At 41.4% G+C, this 16,012-nt stretch overlaps 1 protein-coding gene across 1 annotated transcript; it reads right to left on the bottom strand.

The window, feature by feature from the left end:
- Window positions 1-1,912: 1,912 nt before the first annotated feature.
- Window positions 1,913-7,250, bottom strand: LOC115399791 (cysteine-rich and transmembrane domain-containing protein 1). The gene is made up of 3 exons (XM_030107364.1): window positions 7,102-7,250; window positions 4,069-4,391; window positions 1,913-2,625 (listed from the first exon to the last, which is right to left on the bottom strand). The coding sequence occupies exons 2-3, from the start codon at window positions 4,361-4,363 to the stop codon at window positions 2,522-2,524; spliced, it is 399 nt and encodes a 132-aa protein (XP_029963224.1). The 5' UTR covers window positions 4,364-4,391; window positions 7,102-7,250; the 3' UTR covers window positions 1,913-2,521.
- Between the last annotated feature and the right edge of the window lie 8,762 nt (window positions 7,251-16,012).

Raw genomic sequence — 16,012 nt, 5'->3', positions numbered from 1 at the left:
TGCCAGCATAACTGCAGATACGGAGGACTAAAGGTTTAGTTGGATCCTGTTCATAATGCGCTGCATATGGATGGTCATCGTGAACGCGTTCCTGAGATCAATATTGGCTCTAACGTTCCTGTTATAAGGTAAGCTGAAGAGGACGACCATCATTTTAATCACCTTCATTATATTCTCATGTTCTGTCAGCTGGGTTTACTGCCATAATAAAACCTCATCAAGCTGATATTTGGACACTGTGTAGTAGATTGTAATACTAATACTAACCCGTAGGTGGCATTTTCTTGATCCTAATATTGCGGTTAAAAGAGAAAAAGGTTATCACAGACTATTTTTGCAATTTAAATACAGATTTGTGGATGTGTAAACCCGTTTTTTTTCTTAGAATCTTTATAACAAATTTTGTCAAGTAGTTATTTTTTGCTTCAATGTTTATATTTTTTATTGGATTATTTTGTGTTCACACTTTTTTTTGGATTGCATTATTTTCAATGTATTCATCATACAAAATTGAAGACATCTTTCCAACAAAAAATCAAATCTATTGATGTACTGAGATATATATATGTGCGTGTGTGTGTGTGTGTGTGTGTGTGTGTGTGTGTGTGTGTGTGTGTGTGTGAGTGTGTGTGTGTGTATGTATGTATGTATGTATGTATAGTTTTTATATGTAAAACCTTAAAAATTCAGTTTCAGAAATAGATTTTTAAAAATCCATAGATGCCAAAGTACATGTGGCCATATCTGGGAAACAAAACCTTAAATGTTGCATCATTAAGCACAATTAAATTTAATTTAAATTTAAATTCCACTTATTTTTATATATATATATATATATATATATATATATATATATATATATATATATATATATATATATATATATATATATATATATATAATGGCTTTTGTGTAATTTTCAACAAGATAACCTCATATGCTGGATACAATTCAGATATATGCCACTTTTGAATGAAGCAGAACTGAAGACACTATAAAAATTAATTTCATGTAAAGAACAGCTTATATTGCTTCATCAATTCTCACTTGATATTTTTCAATTTTTAAGTTCTCTGGTCGACCAAAAGCCAGTTTTGAGAGGAAGGCACCAGAATGAATCGCTCATCCATTACAAGGCAAACACAGACACAACCTGAAGGCATTTTGGAGTCACTAATTAACGTAACCTAACATTCCAGTGTTTAGAGTGTGCGGGGAAGTCATAATCCACGAGATAATCCATGAAGGAACAAACATCGCTCACAGTTCCTCCATCTTGTTCCCAACACTCTTTTCTTTTTTCTTTTTTTCTTTGGAAAAGCAACAGGCAGAAATGCAGTTGTTTAAAGTCGATGATCAATGAAAAAAAGCTCATTTGTGCTTTTTGCTGTGCAAAAGGAACAAAATAAGCAGTAAAATGTCACATTTGCTACTGCGTCTTTCCGCTGCAGATGGTCAGAATGTCTCACTTTAATCCCACACACTCTTACAAACTGCTGCCGTCAACCAAAAGAACACAAAGGACAAACTGTGTTTTGTTATGGCAATAAATTATTTTTAATGCAAGTCTCATTTAAAGCAAAAAAAAAAGGCATCCAACAGGCAATTTGGTGGTGTCTGTTAAGCATTATCTTTTTTTGTTTTTTCAGTTTTATTTCCAAGGTATGTAGTAAAAATAAGATTCAAATCATTCTCATATCAACAAGGACAAGGGGAAAAAAGGACACTGTGGCCATCAGATTGAGCTTGTAATCAAACATGAATCACTGCCACCTTTAAAAATGCTTCCTGGTTATTGTGTCATGATTGACCTGAAGACATAATCAGCAAACATGACTTGTGTGCAAATGAAAGAAGGTACGTTTCAAGCTTCAGTTTGTCACAAGCGCCCTGTGGCTCATTAGCAGCCAGGGTCTTGGTGGCCTTTGGGTGTGGGGCCCAGAGTAAAGGGTAGTCCTGGGGCACTGGAGCTAGCACAGCTGAGCAGGGGTGGGGGCAGGGGGGGCTGGAGACGGGTCAACAGGCAGGCAGGAGTAGAATCTTAGAGAGGTAATCATCGTAAAGTGCCAAAGAGCTTCACGCCACGTGAGCCTGAGATCCAAGTATACTGTACGAGTGTTTAAGCGTGTGTTGTGTATTTTTGCTTTGTGTAAGTGTGTGTGTGGTTGTTTGTGTGTGTGTGTGTGTGTGCGCACGCACTCTGGGCCTGCTGGGTGTTGGTGCACGATTTCAGTGAGCAGCCTGAGTTTCATGTTATGCTTCGAAGCTCAGTTACAGGCTGCTACAGAGGAATCAGTGGACAGGTCAGTCAGTCAGTGCCGAGGCTTCACATTCGAGCAAGAGACTCTGAGAAGGAGGCTTCCGCACCAGATCAAGGCTTCTACTTTCACACAAGTATAAGACTTGTCGAGAAACACAGGGGAGCTGTTTGGAGGCGGTAAGGAAAGGGAGGGGGGGGCGGGGACTGAGGCACAGAAATAGGGGGTGAGATTATGGTCGGGGTAAACAGACGAGAGGGGCGTTATGTCAGCATGTCCCAGAGGCAGCAGCAACACAGAGCGGTCCAGCAGGCGGTCAGACATGTGTCCCCGGCGTCGTCCCGTCTCCTGTCCTCCACCACATACACTGCAGACACGGGAGAGAAGACACAGGCTCAACCGTGCGACTCGGATGCTTCTATTCCTCCTCTGTGTCTGAATTAAACATGTGGCTGGATGGTGTTACTCATGACAGCTGCCCCGTCCAAACGGGGGGAATAAGCAAGTCAAACAACAAATACGCCACCCTGTCTTTGTGTTTGTGCTGAATCATTCATGTGAAGCAAACACTCATCCGGCTTTTAGCGGCTTTGGCTGCGACAAGTTACCACGGAGACCTGGTCAAACGATCACGTGACGATACAGTGGCTGACTTCATGTCACACTGAACTCTGATGACCAGATAGTCAAGAAATAACTCCTTACTGCCGGATTTCCAAGAACTTAATCAAAATAGGACAAGAATTATCTGAAGTCAGCGGCAGCAGCTGTAACAGTGTGACGAAGGCCCAAACAATGCTCTCACTGTGAATATTTTCTGGTGTGATATTTGTGCAGCTTGTACTACAGTTTACTCGATGCTCAGCACAGATTCGCATCCTCACTTGCCTTCACACTTTTTTATCATTTCTAATTCAGCAGTCCTCAACAATTACAAACACAACACGTCTTTTCGCTCTTCATTAGAAGCTGAATAGGATTCAGGAGTCCTGTTATTCACCTGGACTCCTCTTTCTGCAGCAGATCAAGTTTCATGAATGCAAACAGCCAGATGAGAAAAGGCTGAATACACTGCTGAAACCTGCAGAGCGATGTTACATAACCAGTGCAGAAAGTCATCTGCATTGACACACCGAGGCAGGAGGGGAAAGCTGATTTCAGTTCAGAGGCCACAGACGGCACCACTTCATCTTTGATGTGCTGGTCCAATAAAAAGACGTCATGATAACCTTTAAATCCCAGCAACTCCAAAACATTCCCATTTGTTTCAGTACAAATGAGCACAGCACGAGCATATTATGAGAAAATGCAAATTTACCTTATCTTTTCAACTTTCTAACAAGAATTTGTGCAATTTCAACATCATGCTGTTTTGTTAGTTTTTTTCGTTTTGTTTTTAAAAATGCTTTCTAGTGCCAGAGAGAGAGAGAGAGATTTCATAAAAACTGAATGCAATTGTAAATTCTTGATAAATGTATGGCGAAATCTGATGTCCTGTCTCTCATAGCCTGTCACTTCCCCATGCAGTAGGATTTTTGCAGCCTTCAGCATCTTTTAACGAACTCATTGTCACGAGATTCTGTAGCTCTGACACTAATGCATTAATCTAGCTAGCTTTCACTGCTGAGGCACAGTATAATTTATTTAAGTCAATGTTTTCCGCGCAATCTTTGCTATTTGCATGCTTCTTCCCAAAGAAAAAAGTAAACACTGAAGATGTACATAAGCAGAGCAGCTGCTGTTGTATAAATATTTGTAAAGCTACTGGGTTCATAATTCATACACGGCACATCTGCATGTCACTGCTCACCTGTGTTTTTGGGAGCTTCCCCGTACATGGGCCCGGGAGGAGGTCCGCCCTGCCAGCCAAACTGCGGCTGCCCTGGGTAACCCTGATAGGGAGGCTGCCCCGGCCCGGGATAAGGCCCTCCGGGGCCCATGGCTCCAGGAGGGTAGTTAGGGTAAGACGGATTTGGCTGCTCCATGTTGACGGGGTATCCCTGCGGAGGGTAACCTTGGGGTGGGTAGCCCTGTGGAGGGGGGCCCTGGGCTGCGTAGCCTGGAGCCGCTGGGCCTGGGTACGGAGGAGGCTGCTCGAAGTTCATCTCTGGAGTCAAGAGTCACCGCAAAAAGCTTGAGAAACAAGGAGAAGAGGAGCGATCGAGTAAATAATTGTTCATTTCATGTCAGTAGGCATAATGAGTACAGCTTGTTTCATTGTGCATATGTAGAAATACCCATGAAATGGTTTATCACAAATATAGTTATAAACTGGGAAAAAAAAAAGACCACTTTACATTCAAACTTCAACCTAAGTCACAGCTGGTGAATTATCTCACATATAATTAGGAGTGTCGCTGATCTGAGGTTATTAAGCCATCATGAAGATCTCTTATAATAACACACTAATTATTCAAAGAGAAAAGCTCTTGATTTAGATATTGTTGGATAAAACATTTCTGCAAGTTCATCTCCACACATTCTCTTCACTGCCTCTTTTCTCGACAAATTCCCCTGAGTCCTGATATAACTTCACATTTTCAGACAGCCGTATAAATGATGCAGCTGCTTCCAGAAAAGTATACTTTAAACCCTCCGACTCTCTGGATCTCTGAACACACGTCCTGCTCAGGACTTTAGAAGAGGGAGTGTTGCAATTCGCTGGTTAATCACCGTCCACATGAGCCTCACTAGAGACGAGCACAAGAATCACACTGTTCATACAGTGAGTTAACAATGGGAGCTTCACTGTCTGCTGGCCTAAGTTCATTAAATGAACCCTGGGAAAGAGAAAAATAAGGCATTGCTGTGACCGTACTGGTCTGTGCCGTATCGTCACACATGACTTGCTTCTTTACTCACACTTTAGCAACACATCACACATTTGTGTGGTGTCACATGTTTGAAACTGACATGGGAATGAAGATTACAGGGCATTTTTTTGATATGCATTCCCAAGGATAAGCCAATTTTAAATGTAAAACGAATTATTGTTTTCCCCACTCACAGAGCTGGTGAGAACGTGGTGCATTTCCCATCCAGGCACACACTGCTTATGATAAGATGGATCCGGGCTCATCACAAACGCCCTCGCTTGCCTTCATTGCTGAATTCGCTCATGTGGAACGGCCATAACAACCAAAAAGTGGGCCAGCTGGAGAACTGCGGCTGTGCACAGCCTCCCAGGATTCCTCTGTCGTGTTGTATATGTACACTGTAAACATCCAAACAGTGATCCAATCCACTGCTGCTCATCATCCTTTCCACCCATTCCTCTCTGTGTAATGAAGCAACACAGACGCATAATGAAGTGTAAAAATGAGTTTACTCTAAACACAACACAGCCTTTATCTCACCACTAACACATATTTCAATAGTTGCAACAAAAGACTTGAATGCAGAAACTGGGTGGCACAGGATAGAATAAAAGTGATAATAAAGTGATATACAAGGCTTTGTGAGAGAGGTCAAAATGATTAATCAAGGAGATTTAGCTTAATGTAACTTTGTGCTGGAAGTCTGGACATTTCACCGCCCTAACATGTAAAGAAGCTACTGTCAGATCAGAGGCCCCTGTAACTATGGTTACAATTCTCCAGGGAGCACTGAACGATCCCGGATGATTTGTTTTTGCCACGCCAGTAAGCACAACACCAGGCAGGTACCTGGAAGTAGTGTAGCTTAATGACACAGTCCATTTGACTGTTATCAATAACGTCAGTGTTCTTCTTCCCACAACCAGCCTAAACGTCAGCCATGAGAGCTATTGTCTACTGTCAAGTTCCTTCTTCACTCTCTTTTGTGAATAGTGTTAGGTCACTGGCCAAAGGGCTTAGAAGGCACTCCTTTCTGTGGGACCTGGAAAATAATCAGTGATGTAACAGTAATAAAAACGTCTACCGGCAGCATAAAAGTTCACCTTTGTCAGGACAGAAATTTTCATGAGGCTTGTATTGCTCTGAAGATCAGGTTTGAATGTCAATTTATTTGCATGTCTCATTTGTTTTTTGCACGTGTTCTAAAGCAGAGGTACAGGAAGACTTCAGAACATGTTTCCACAACAGTGGAACAGATCTTTCTCAATTCATCACATCTCTGAACACGACTGGTATTTCTTGTATTGACACAAAAACATAAACAAGCATTGTCAGTCCACTAAAAATTGCTCACTACAAGGCATATTTTAACAAATTCACCCTTCTTGTTGAATCACATGATGAACTTTACCTCTAATAGCAACTCAATGGACCCACAGTTTAATACAAAACAAAATGTTGCCCAATTAGCTCCAAAACATGTATCCTGTTTAGTTTAGGCTGAAAGAGCGTGATTATACGGTGAGGCGAGGCATCCATGTGACAGAGCTGCTCTGTAGCCTGGCAGCCTGTGTTTGCTTACTCTGCGTCTGGAGACATCACGAGTCAGGGCTAGGGCTGCAAGAAAAGACCCCATCGGACCCAATTAACCCATCTCACACAGAACAAACAAACCCACGATATTCAGAGCAGACTCATCCAAATCCTCCTCGTTTCCCCCCATTTCCCCACTTCGCTGGCACGAGGCTTTTATTCGAAAACAAAATAACAAAAAAGCTAACGTTGGTTTGTTTGCTTCGAATAAAGGCAGCCTGGTTGTATTATATTTAATGTTTCCAACTAGAATTTATGAGTTCGTGACAATATTAATAAAGAGGTAGTAACATTCTGTAAATGACATTATTAGCATAAGAGAGACATTAGAGGCACCTGCAGCCAGGCCCAGTCCATAACTGCTGAAAGTTCACAGTGACGAGGCTCTCTAACACGAATTACAATACAAATCTATTAATATCCGGACCACCTACCTCTGTGTGATGATATCCCGGTGGGCAGTAAAAAGCTACAGTTTCGCCTGAGCGAGAAACTCCGTCACCAGTATTTATTTCTCTCCTTTTTTTACCGCAATGAGCGACACAGTGAGCGGACACACACAGTGCGTCGAGCGCTTGCTGGACGTGACGTCACCTAAAGGGTACGTCGCGAGTGGGCTACGGAAGACGTGATTGGCGGCTGGGACGAAACCGTTGAGGGCGTCGTCCAATCAGAGGCCGGAGCGATGAGTAGCATGACGTCAGGGAAAATGAAATCGCTCGTGATGGTTTGACTCGATGGAAGATTAACCAGAGCGCGTCAGTCCATCACACAGGAGGATACAAACCGATAAATGATCATTTTTAAGCACCCGGCGTGGTTTTTTGTTGTGCTCGGAAAGTTCGAGCTTTGGCAGATCTCATCAAGCAATTACAGTTGCAAATATGATATTCTTTCGTTTTATCAAAGCTTTTTCTCCCCCCCGACATCACAGTTCTTTTGTTCATCATATAACGAGGCGGACCAGGCATTGATGCATTGAACACCTTCCGCCAGCAGATGTCAGTCTACTCACATCTAAGACCTTTGTAAAGTTCAGCTCGTTCATGTGCAGACATGCTGTGGTGCAAATAACCTCTGTGTCTTAAAAAAAAACTGTTTTTGGACTTTTTCCTCCAAATATAATCCATCTGACTCCAAAAAACATTTGAGATGGAGATAATACACAAAATAAAATGTTCGAGCTTCTTTATGATGGCAGAGTGCTTTACCTTCTCAGGAAGAACGTCATAGTTTCATTGATTGTTGTATTTGTGTCTCTGTGTTTGCCCTGGGATTGGTTCCTGCACTCTGTGACCCCAAACAGGACGGAGCAGTAAACAGGATGGATGGGAAATGCTTCACAGCTTCAACCACTCTTTCTAAAACTGTGGATTATGTTATGGAATATAAGATCTGTTGACATTTTACGACACTGCAGCATTACAGTTTATTGCATTGAAGAGCCACAGACACTTTGACATAGCGCAATTGCAGAACCACTAGCGTACAGTCTTCAACAGTATTTCAGCTTCAGAGTAAGCATTTTGATTTATCTGAAGCACCACTCCCTTTATATGTGTAAATAAATGCACCATGAAAATGTGGTATGTAGTGCAATATTGACGCAATGACTATAACAAAGGATATACACGTCAAGACTGGTTTGGGAACAAGTTGCCTGTGGTATGTCTGTGAGTTGTTCTGTTTATAGAACAACGGTCTAAATCTGAGAGAGTCTTCTTTGCTTCTGTTATGACAAGTGTGAATTATGGCTCTGGGCCCACTCTGCATGTGTTGAGCTTTGAATTGGCGTCAACTCTGCACATTTCAAAAGCAGGACCACTAGACGGCTCACTACAGAGTGAAACGCAGGTATGACCCCCCCTGTGCAAACATATCGGTAAAATGCAACTCATCTGCCCACATACAGTGGAAGAACCTGTATTACACAGAAAAGTTACGCATTCACATTTTTAGCTCGAGAAAAATATGATTACAAGCAAAATACATCACAAGCAGGGGTCCAAATAGTATATATGCAACTACATGGGCTGTGTAAGTGTGAAATTCTAATTTAATATTCAACCAAGACATAAATACATGTACAGCTGACACAGAGTTACTTAAAATACCATCCACTACATATGGATATTACATAATGCATGATCAAAACAAGGAGGGATATAGCAGCACAGGCAGGTTGTAAAACAAAATATCCACTGGATATGACATTACACAAGTACAGTATGGATAGAGAAGCATACCATCGCCCTACCAGCATGACAGCTGTCCCTGACGGGGGAACTTAAAAAAGGAAATGGTCTCTCTTTAGCAAGGCGATACCACCCCGTATGGCAGCATGTGACACGGCTTGCACAATGAGCATGTACAGCACGTAGCGTGGCGTATATCAAGACATAGACCTGCAGATCCGATCTGACCTTTGACATACGTACGCACATTGAGCTCACAGTGTTGTGAGCAGGGAAGGTTGTTGATGAAAGGTGTTGTTGGAACATGAGGCAACAACTTGGCAGCGACTTTGAACAGACTGATCTTACACTGTCCTGTGAGGCAAACGCAAGATTGCTCAACAAACTGTGAGCATAAACGCTATGATGTATCAAATACATAACAATAGAGTGACACGTTTGTTTTTAGTAAGAATTGAGGCATTACAAGCATGCAAAGTAATCCTGCAGTGTTACGCTTGTACTTTTTCTTAATTTCCTGTCAGTAGAAAAGCTAAAAGAAGACAACACCAGACATAAATAACCATCCACATCTGCTCCTAGCCCAGGGTACTGGTAAATGTATTAAATCTCATCAGAAATTTGAAGTGTGTGGCAGATTGTTGGGTATTAGCATAGTTATTGCTCCTGTAATATAATATCAAGGGCTGAGGGCAGGTGTTGTGCCTGGTGCAAAGGCTGCGGTACATATCTGGAGCTGGAGACAGAGATGCTGCTCAAAGTGAGAAGCGATGTTAAAGAAAAGTCAAAGTAGTAGAAATCAATGGATACTAAAAATAAAAAATTCTAGAATCTCCTATATTTTGTGTGATTCAATCCTAAAGTTCTATAGTTAATGAGACATTGCATCAGACAGTGTATTAAATCACCATGCACATTGCACAAGTAAACACTGTTGACTTTGGCCTCACTGCATAAAATCTGCCCAAAATGTCTGTAATGATTGCATTTGTCAATATGTATTTACGCATGAGCCGAACATGATAAACTTCTGCTCTTGTCCCCGCCCTTCGGAGAGCACCAGGCGAGCTGCGTGTTTGCACGTCTGTTTACATCGTCACCCTGGAAATTCAGCCTCAGCCTGCACTGTGGACTTCAACGGGAGCAGCTGACAGAAATAGAAGCTCATCCTCTAACTCAGCTCTGCCCCCACCCTCCCCAGGGGAGACAGGACAGGAGGGGAGAGCAGGCAGCGAGCGAGGAGATGAAAAGGAGCAGTATTTGGTCTTTGGAAAAGTCCAGTTAGGCAAGTTCAGGAGAGGTCGCCTCAGCTGATGGAGGGCAGGAGAGAGTTATTTGCAACGGTGGAGGGCCATCGACTGGTTCTCCACAAAGAAGGAAAGTTACCTGTCCCATTGACACGTTTTTGGTTGCAATCTGATTAAAAGTCGATATGTTACAATGGGAATAAAGCATAATTCAATCTTAATGAAGATTGAATTCAAACTTGAATTCATTCTGTTGTGACATTTCGTTTTTTTAACAGATTCAGAAAAACCTAAAGCATGCTTGTTGCAAAGACTTTTGACCTTATGTTATTTATACCTGGTCCACAAAGTTACTGACAGCCTTATGTGACACTCTCACGTGCCCGGTGGAACGTATACCAGTCAAAACATTCCTACTCCAAGCAACGTGCAACAACCACCACTACATTTTGTGACACAACATCATCTATGACATTCAAAACATGCTTGACATGTAAATAAAACCAAACTTAAATAGTAGTAATTCAAAGACAAATGAGAAATCTTCTCTGTTGTAGGCACTTTTTGAGGAGCAACAAAAGACTGAAACATGTTTATCACTGAATAAACACACATCACAACACACAGCATGTTAAGTGAGCTGAGTTTTTTTCAAGTATGGATCAATAAATGTTCACAACTTAGTGATAGGCTGTAAAACAAACAGCTTATAATTTGAGAAAAATAAAAAGACAGTGTGCAGGGGGATTCTTTATCAGTTATACATGATAATTATTAAAATATTCCGTTTCCAAGTGTTGGAATAAGTGCATATTAAAGTTTAAAGTGGGTATTTAATAGTATGTTTAGCTTGAAATGTGATGTTTTTTTCTCTCTTTCAGCTTTTGAGTTGCACTGTTAAATGACAGTTGGCTCCTCTCTGGAACCAGCTCCCAGTTTCAATTTCGGAGGTTGATAATCTCTACTGTTAAGGTTTAAAATGTTCGCATTTGATAAGGCTCGTGGTTAACTTGGGTCCAGGGCAGCTCCTTGCCATATTAAGACCTTGAATGAGCCGTCCCTGTCATTATGGCACTAACAGGACATTTAAAGGTGGAATACAACATTTTCTCGAAAAGACGAAGCCCCACGTCTGTTACTCACTTTTTGAACAACGCGCATGCGCCAGACCGTCCGCCCGGCTCGCCTGCTTCTCCCAGAAAACGCGGAAGTGTACGAGCGCGATCTCCTCTTCTCCGGCGTGCACGGCTCTGTACAGTTTCTGCGATCCGCCTCGCTCATAAATAACGCTTTTTTTTCCGAAACAGCTACAGTTTCATTATGTCAGACTCGCTATTGGTAAGTACGAGCTCAGAAGCTCACCGGCTACATAAACACTCTGAATGCGCATGCGCAAAAGGGAGAAGCTGATTGGGCGCAAGCACGGAGAACCGCCTTACGAAAGCAGCTCGTCAGAATGATTGACAAACAGACCCACCAATTATTTAGGTGATCCACCCGGAAATCAAAATGTTGTATTACACCTTTAAGTCTGCTGCTGAAAATAACTGAATCTTGAGCATTAACAGGTTGTAAATAAAGTCAACATTGACACAACTTTGCATTTATTTTTAACAGTGAAGCAAGACATTTTGGAGAGGTGCTGTGGATTCTTGTGTTTAGTTTTCTCCTGCTTGCTCTGTAAACAACCTTTTCTTGTCAGTCTTCTCACCTGAACAGGTGTTGCTCTGAGCGCCGACCGGTCAGATGTTGCCTGTCAGTCATTATGGCAGCGGGGTCTGTGGTAAATGACAGGCAACCTCTCTCACCCCGTTACTTGTCCCAGCGTGCGCACGCTTTAAAGAGATCAGTTTGGCAACATGCAGGATGTTCTTTAGCATGCATAATGGTGCGTATTTACTTTTCAGGGAGGGTGGCGATGGGCAGCCCTGCTCACTTTGAAATATTTTCTTAGTTAAACCGCTGAAGGTTTAGAGCGAAAGGTTGAGACATAATTCAGCACACAGTGTTGGAAATTTTGTAAGCTTGAAATCCTCGTTTCAAACCCAGTGCGTTATATCTTTTGCAATGAATGTAGTTTACAGCATGATTTAAACACAAATTTCAACTTGATTTGTGTCAACTCTCATTTTGGAAGGTCGCAGGTTCGATTCTCTATTTCCCCGTTCCATATGTGGATGTGTCATTAGGCAGAACACTAAAACCCCAGTAAATGGACTGATTCCCTGCATGGGTTGGTTTAGTTTCTTTGGGGATTGCTAAAGCCGTGGAAAAGCTTCATAGGTGAAATCCATTAAGATTCACCACATGTGATTCTTGGCATTGTCACCTGGTACGCAGCCTTGTTACCACGTGCGCTTAATCTCTCACGTGCTTTTGCTAAAAAGAGTGAAGTGTGCACAATCTGCACGTTGGTTTAGTTTTACACTTTTTGGGAAAGTTTTATCTTATCAGCCTGCAGCCTGGGCTCAGTGTTTGCAGTGGGACACAATGACACTCTGGCACATAACGAGTTTGCTCTGCCTGCTCTTCAAAAGAGCTCCACAGATCAAACACTCAGACTGGGCCTCTGTCCCAGTGTGGAGAACAATTACAACGTCTCGTGCCCCATTTAATGCAATTTGAAAATCTTATCTGGTCATACTTATAAAGTAGTGGGAAACAAACAGCTGTGCAGATTGACCCACATAAGCACACTTCCCAGGATGCATAGGGAACTGCTTATCTGCTTCCATATGAGGTATATATCGACAGCAGCAAGATCTTAACATGCATTTTGTAGGTCAGATCCATTTTAAACATTTATGCCACCTTCATAAAACACATGAGTAAACACACAATTACATATTTAGGATTACAGCCTCCAGAAACCCCCAGCAGGTGCCACACCCCACCCCCACGCTGTCCTGTGGTCTCACTATGTCTGGCCTTTAGACTGCAGCTGCCCCCGTTTTTTCAACCCAGGCATGCTCTTACAGTCCATCCCACTAATCTACAGATCAGCGTCTGGAATGGGGACTCATGTCTGGCCCTGACCCTGCTGCTGATACCGTGACGGGTGGAATCCATGGACACATGGGTCCAGGTAGCCTTCAGCCTGACAGTGTGGTGACGGGGCATTTTAGATTTACGGCAGACTTCACAAATCAACATGACGTTTATCACAAGCAACGCTGTTTACTGGTAAACAAAAAAGTACAAATATTAGAGATTAAAGTTGGATGGAAGTCAAAAGTCTAAATAAAATTTAAATGGAAAAAAGTCCAAATTAAAAAAAGAAATAGTTATGATTAAATTAAAATTACATTTACATGTTGTAAGTTGAAATGCCAAAAACTTAGGTTGGAATTAAGAACAAAGCTTGAAAATAAAGCAAAAAAATGAAAGGAAAATCAAAATCTGTGGAAAAACATGAAGCTTCAATAAATAATTTTCGAAAGTGCAGAAATACATTTTATGATAAAACTGGAAAATGATGCTCACCAACACATCAACTGGTATAAAATTTCATTCTGAGGAAGAATGAGACAAAGATGAATATTTTCTAAATGTGAAACTGAAAATTGCAGCATCAAGGATAAATTTTACAACTTTACAAATCAAGCAAGATCAATATTGTTTTTGTTTTTTTAAAACAACAATATTCCCATTAGTTGTGTTTGGTAAAGTCGTCATAATGCATGCATACAAATCTTTTGACCCTAATCACTTAGCCTTTTAACTTCATGAGACAACAACACTGCTGTGTAATGACTTTGACACAGATAAAGCAGCTCTGAATGCCTTCGCAAGGAGAGTTTCCTGCCCCGCTGCACAAAAACATACCAGCCTATACATGAGCGGGTTATGAAACCCATTACGTGCCTGACATGTAGGTTTCTGCGGCCTCATGCTTTTCCATTACACAAGGAATCATGAGGCTGTGGGGGGAGCTTTCATTCCACAGGACCGGCCCGTTCTCTTTCCCTCCTCCACTTTATGTTGACCACAAACTTTCCCTACTTTCTAACAGTTCACCAGGCCCAGGCTGCGAAAGACATGAGCAAAGCAGAATAAAATAAACTTTGTTTGTCTCTATTAATGATTGAAAAAAAAACAGGCTCTGAAAATTTGGAAAAGTAACCAAATGGACCTTCCTCCACAAGACTTTAAACAATGTTATGAATGGTGCATTTCATTTTATATATAATAAAGGAGCTGTTTTTTACAACAAACTATTAACTATTAACAAACTATTATATATATATATATATATATATATATATATATATATATATATATATATATATATATATATATATATATAGGTAAAATATTAGAGCGATTTATATTTCTTTACTGACGAAATCCTGTCTTAAAATTCACATCACATAAATCATATGGAGTAGAAGAAATTTTACAGCTGATTAAAGGGTGGAAGCTGCCCCACTGGAACCCATGGCAGTGCTGAACCAGCATGTTTCTCTGCAAGACAAAGTCCCGCTCACCCCAAGCAGGCCCATCACTTCAGAAATACTTGGACAGTATGTGATATCAATTTTGTGGCTATGTTCTGGTGCGTCACATGCTCATGAGGTGAACTGCCATTCCTGCAGTAATCAGGTTACCCCGAGCCGACAACACCTGCAAATGCATTAGTTCGTTGTGGTGGTGAGCTGAATATTACCTCTAATTTAACCGTATACAATCCCATTTCCAGCAGTAAAGCAGAACTCAATAAAAACACCTGCTCTCCAAAATAAACCCATCTAGATGCACTGAAATGAAAATGAAACGACACAAAGGCTGACAAATCATGCAGACAGCCTTCATACAGGTAAACTAATGCTTACAAACACGTCACCAACACCGAGGAGGGATTAGGACAGAGACAGCAGCTCCACAACTCTTTTCTTGCATCAAAGGTAAAAGTAATTTGTAACTTCCAAAAACACACAAGAACATGCCAAATCAATCTGGAATATGCATGTTTTCCTGTGACACCATTGGCTTTCTCCTTGAACTCAAATTAATGGTGAAAGTGCCCGTGGGCAAGTGATCGACTCTGTGTTGCAACCTGCCCAAGGAAAATCCTTCCTTTCATGTCCCTGCCCACATCAGTGACTCGCGTACGGTGGAAATAGAAAATGAATATATGCAAAATAATCAAATGGTTTCTGGTTGATTGATCGCTTGCCAGGCCCAAAGGCACCCACAACCTTTCCTCTGAAAACCTGAGAGAACCTTTCAGTCAGACGATCGCGCACTTCAGCAGAGAACAGCTAAGCCTGAATGTCAGAGGGATCAATAACTCATGCTCCACATGTCAATCATTGAAGAGGGTTGTTTTCAAGGAGTAAAAATCAGCTCCACATAATGTTGGCCACATTATGTGTAAGGACTGCTGCTGAAAGCTAAACAATACCTTCAGTACAGTTTCACTCATGGGAAGTAAAACAGTAAATGTCACATGGTTTTGATAAGCTACTGTTCCAGTATCTACATCAGTGCTGAATTCGGTGTGCTTTGGAAGCTCATTCATATTTTTATGTACTTATCTTTACAGAAACCAAACTTTTGGCATTGATTTTTTTTTTTTTTTTTTAATGGCCTCGCAAAGCAAAGCATGGATTGTATCAACTTCCATTTGATCCATCATTTCTCATTGATTACACGTCAGTGACAGGCCCATCTACTTCACTGTCCAATTATATCAACAATGCCCACAATTTGCTTAGTTTGCATTTACTTTTGTCAATCACCATGAAATGGGAGGTCAGACAGTCACCGATAAGACAAGAGCAAAGCATAAGGAACGTGTTACCTCATGTTATGGTTTTATGATGCTTTACGTCACACTGGAACAGCAATAACCACATAAGACGTGACCCATTTCAAGAAGATAAACACAAGACACGCCTGGC

This window comes from Salarias fasciatus, chromosome 2 (assembly GCF_902148845.1).
Source record: "Salarias fasciatus chromosome 2, fSalaFa1.1, whole genome shotgun sequence".
Taxonomy (NCBI): Eukaryota; Metazoa; Chordata; class Actinopteri; order Blenniiformes; family Blenniidae; genus Salarias; species Salarias fasciatus.
The sequence above is the reverse complement of the archived record's forward strand: the minus strand, read 5'-3'. Positions and strand labels throughout refer to the sequence as shown.

Coding starts and splice junctions, on each gene's coding strand:
- LOC115399791 (XM_030107364.1), bottom strand. CDS start 4,363: ATGAACTTCGAGCAGCCTCCTCCGTACCCAGGCCCAGCGGCTCCAGGC. Junction 2,626..4,068: donor GGAAGCTCCCAAAAACACAG/GTGAGCAGTGAC, acceptor CCGTGTCTGCAG/TGTATGTGGTGGAGGACAGG.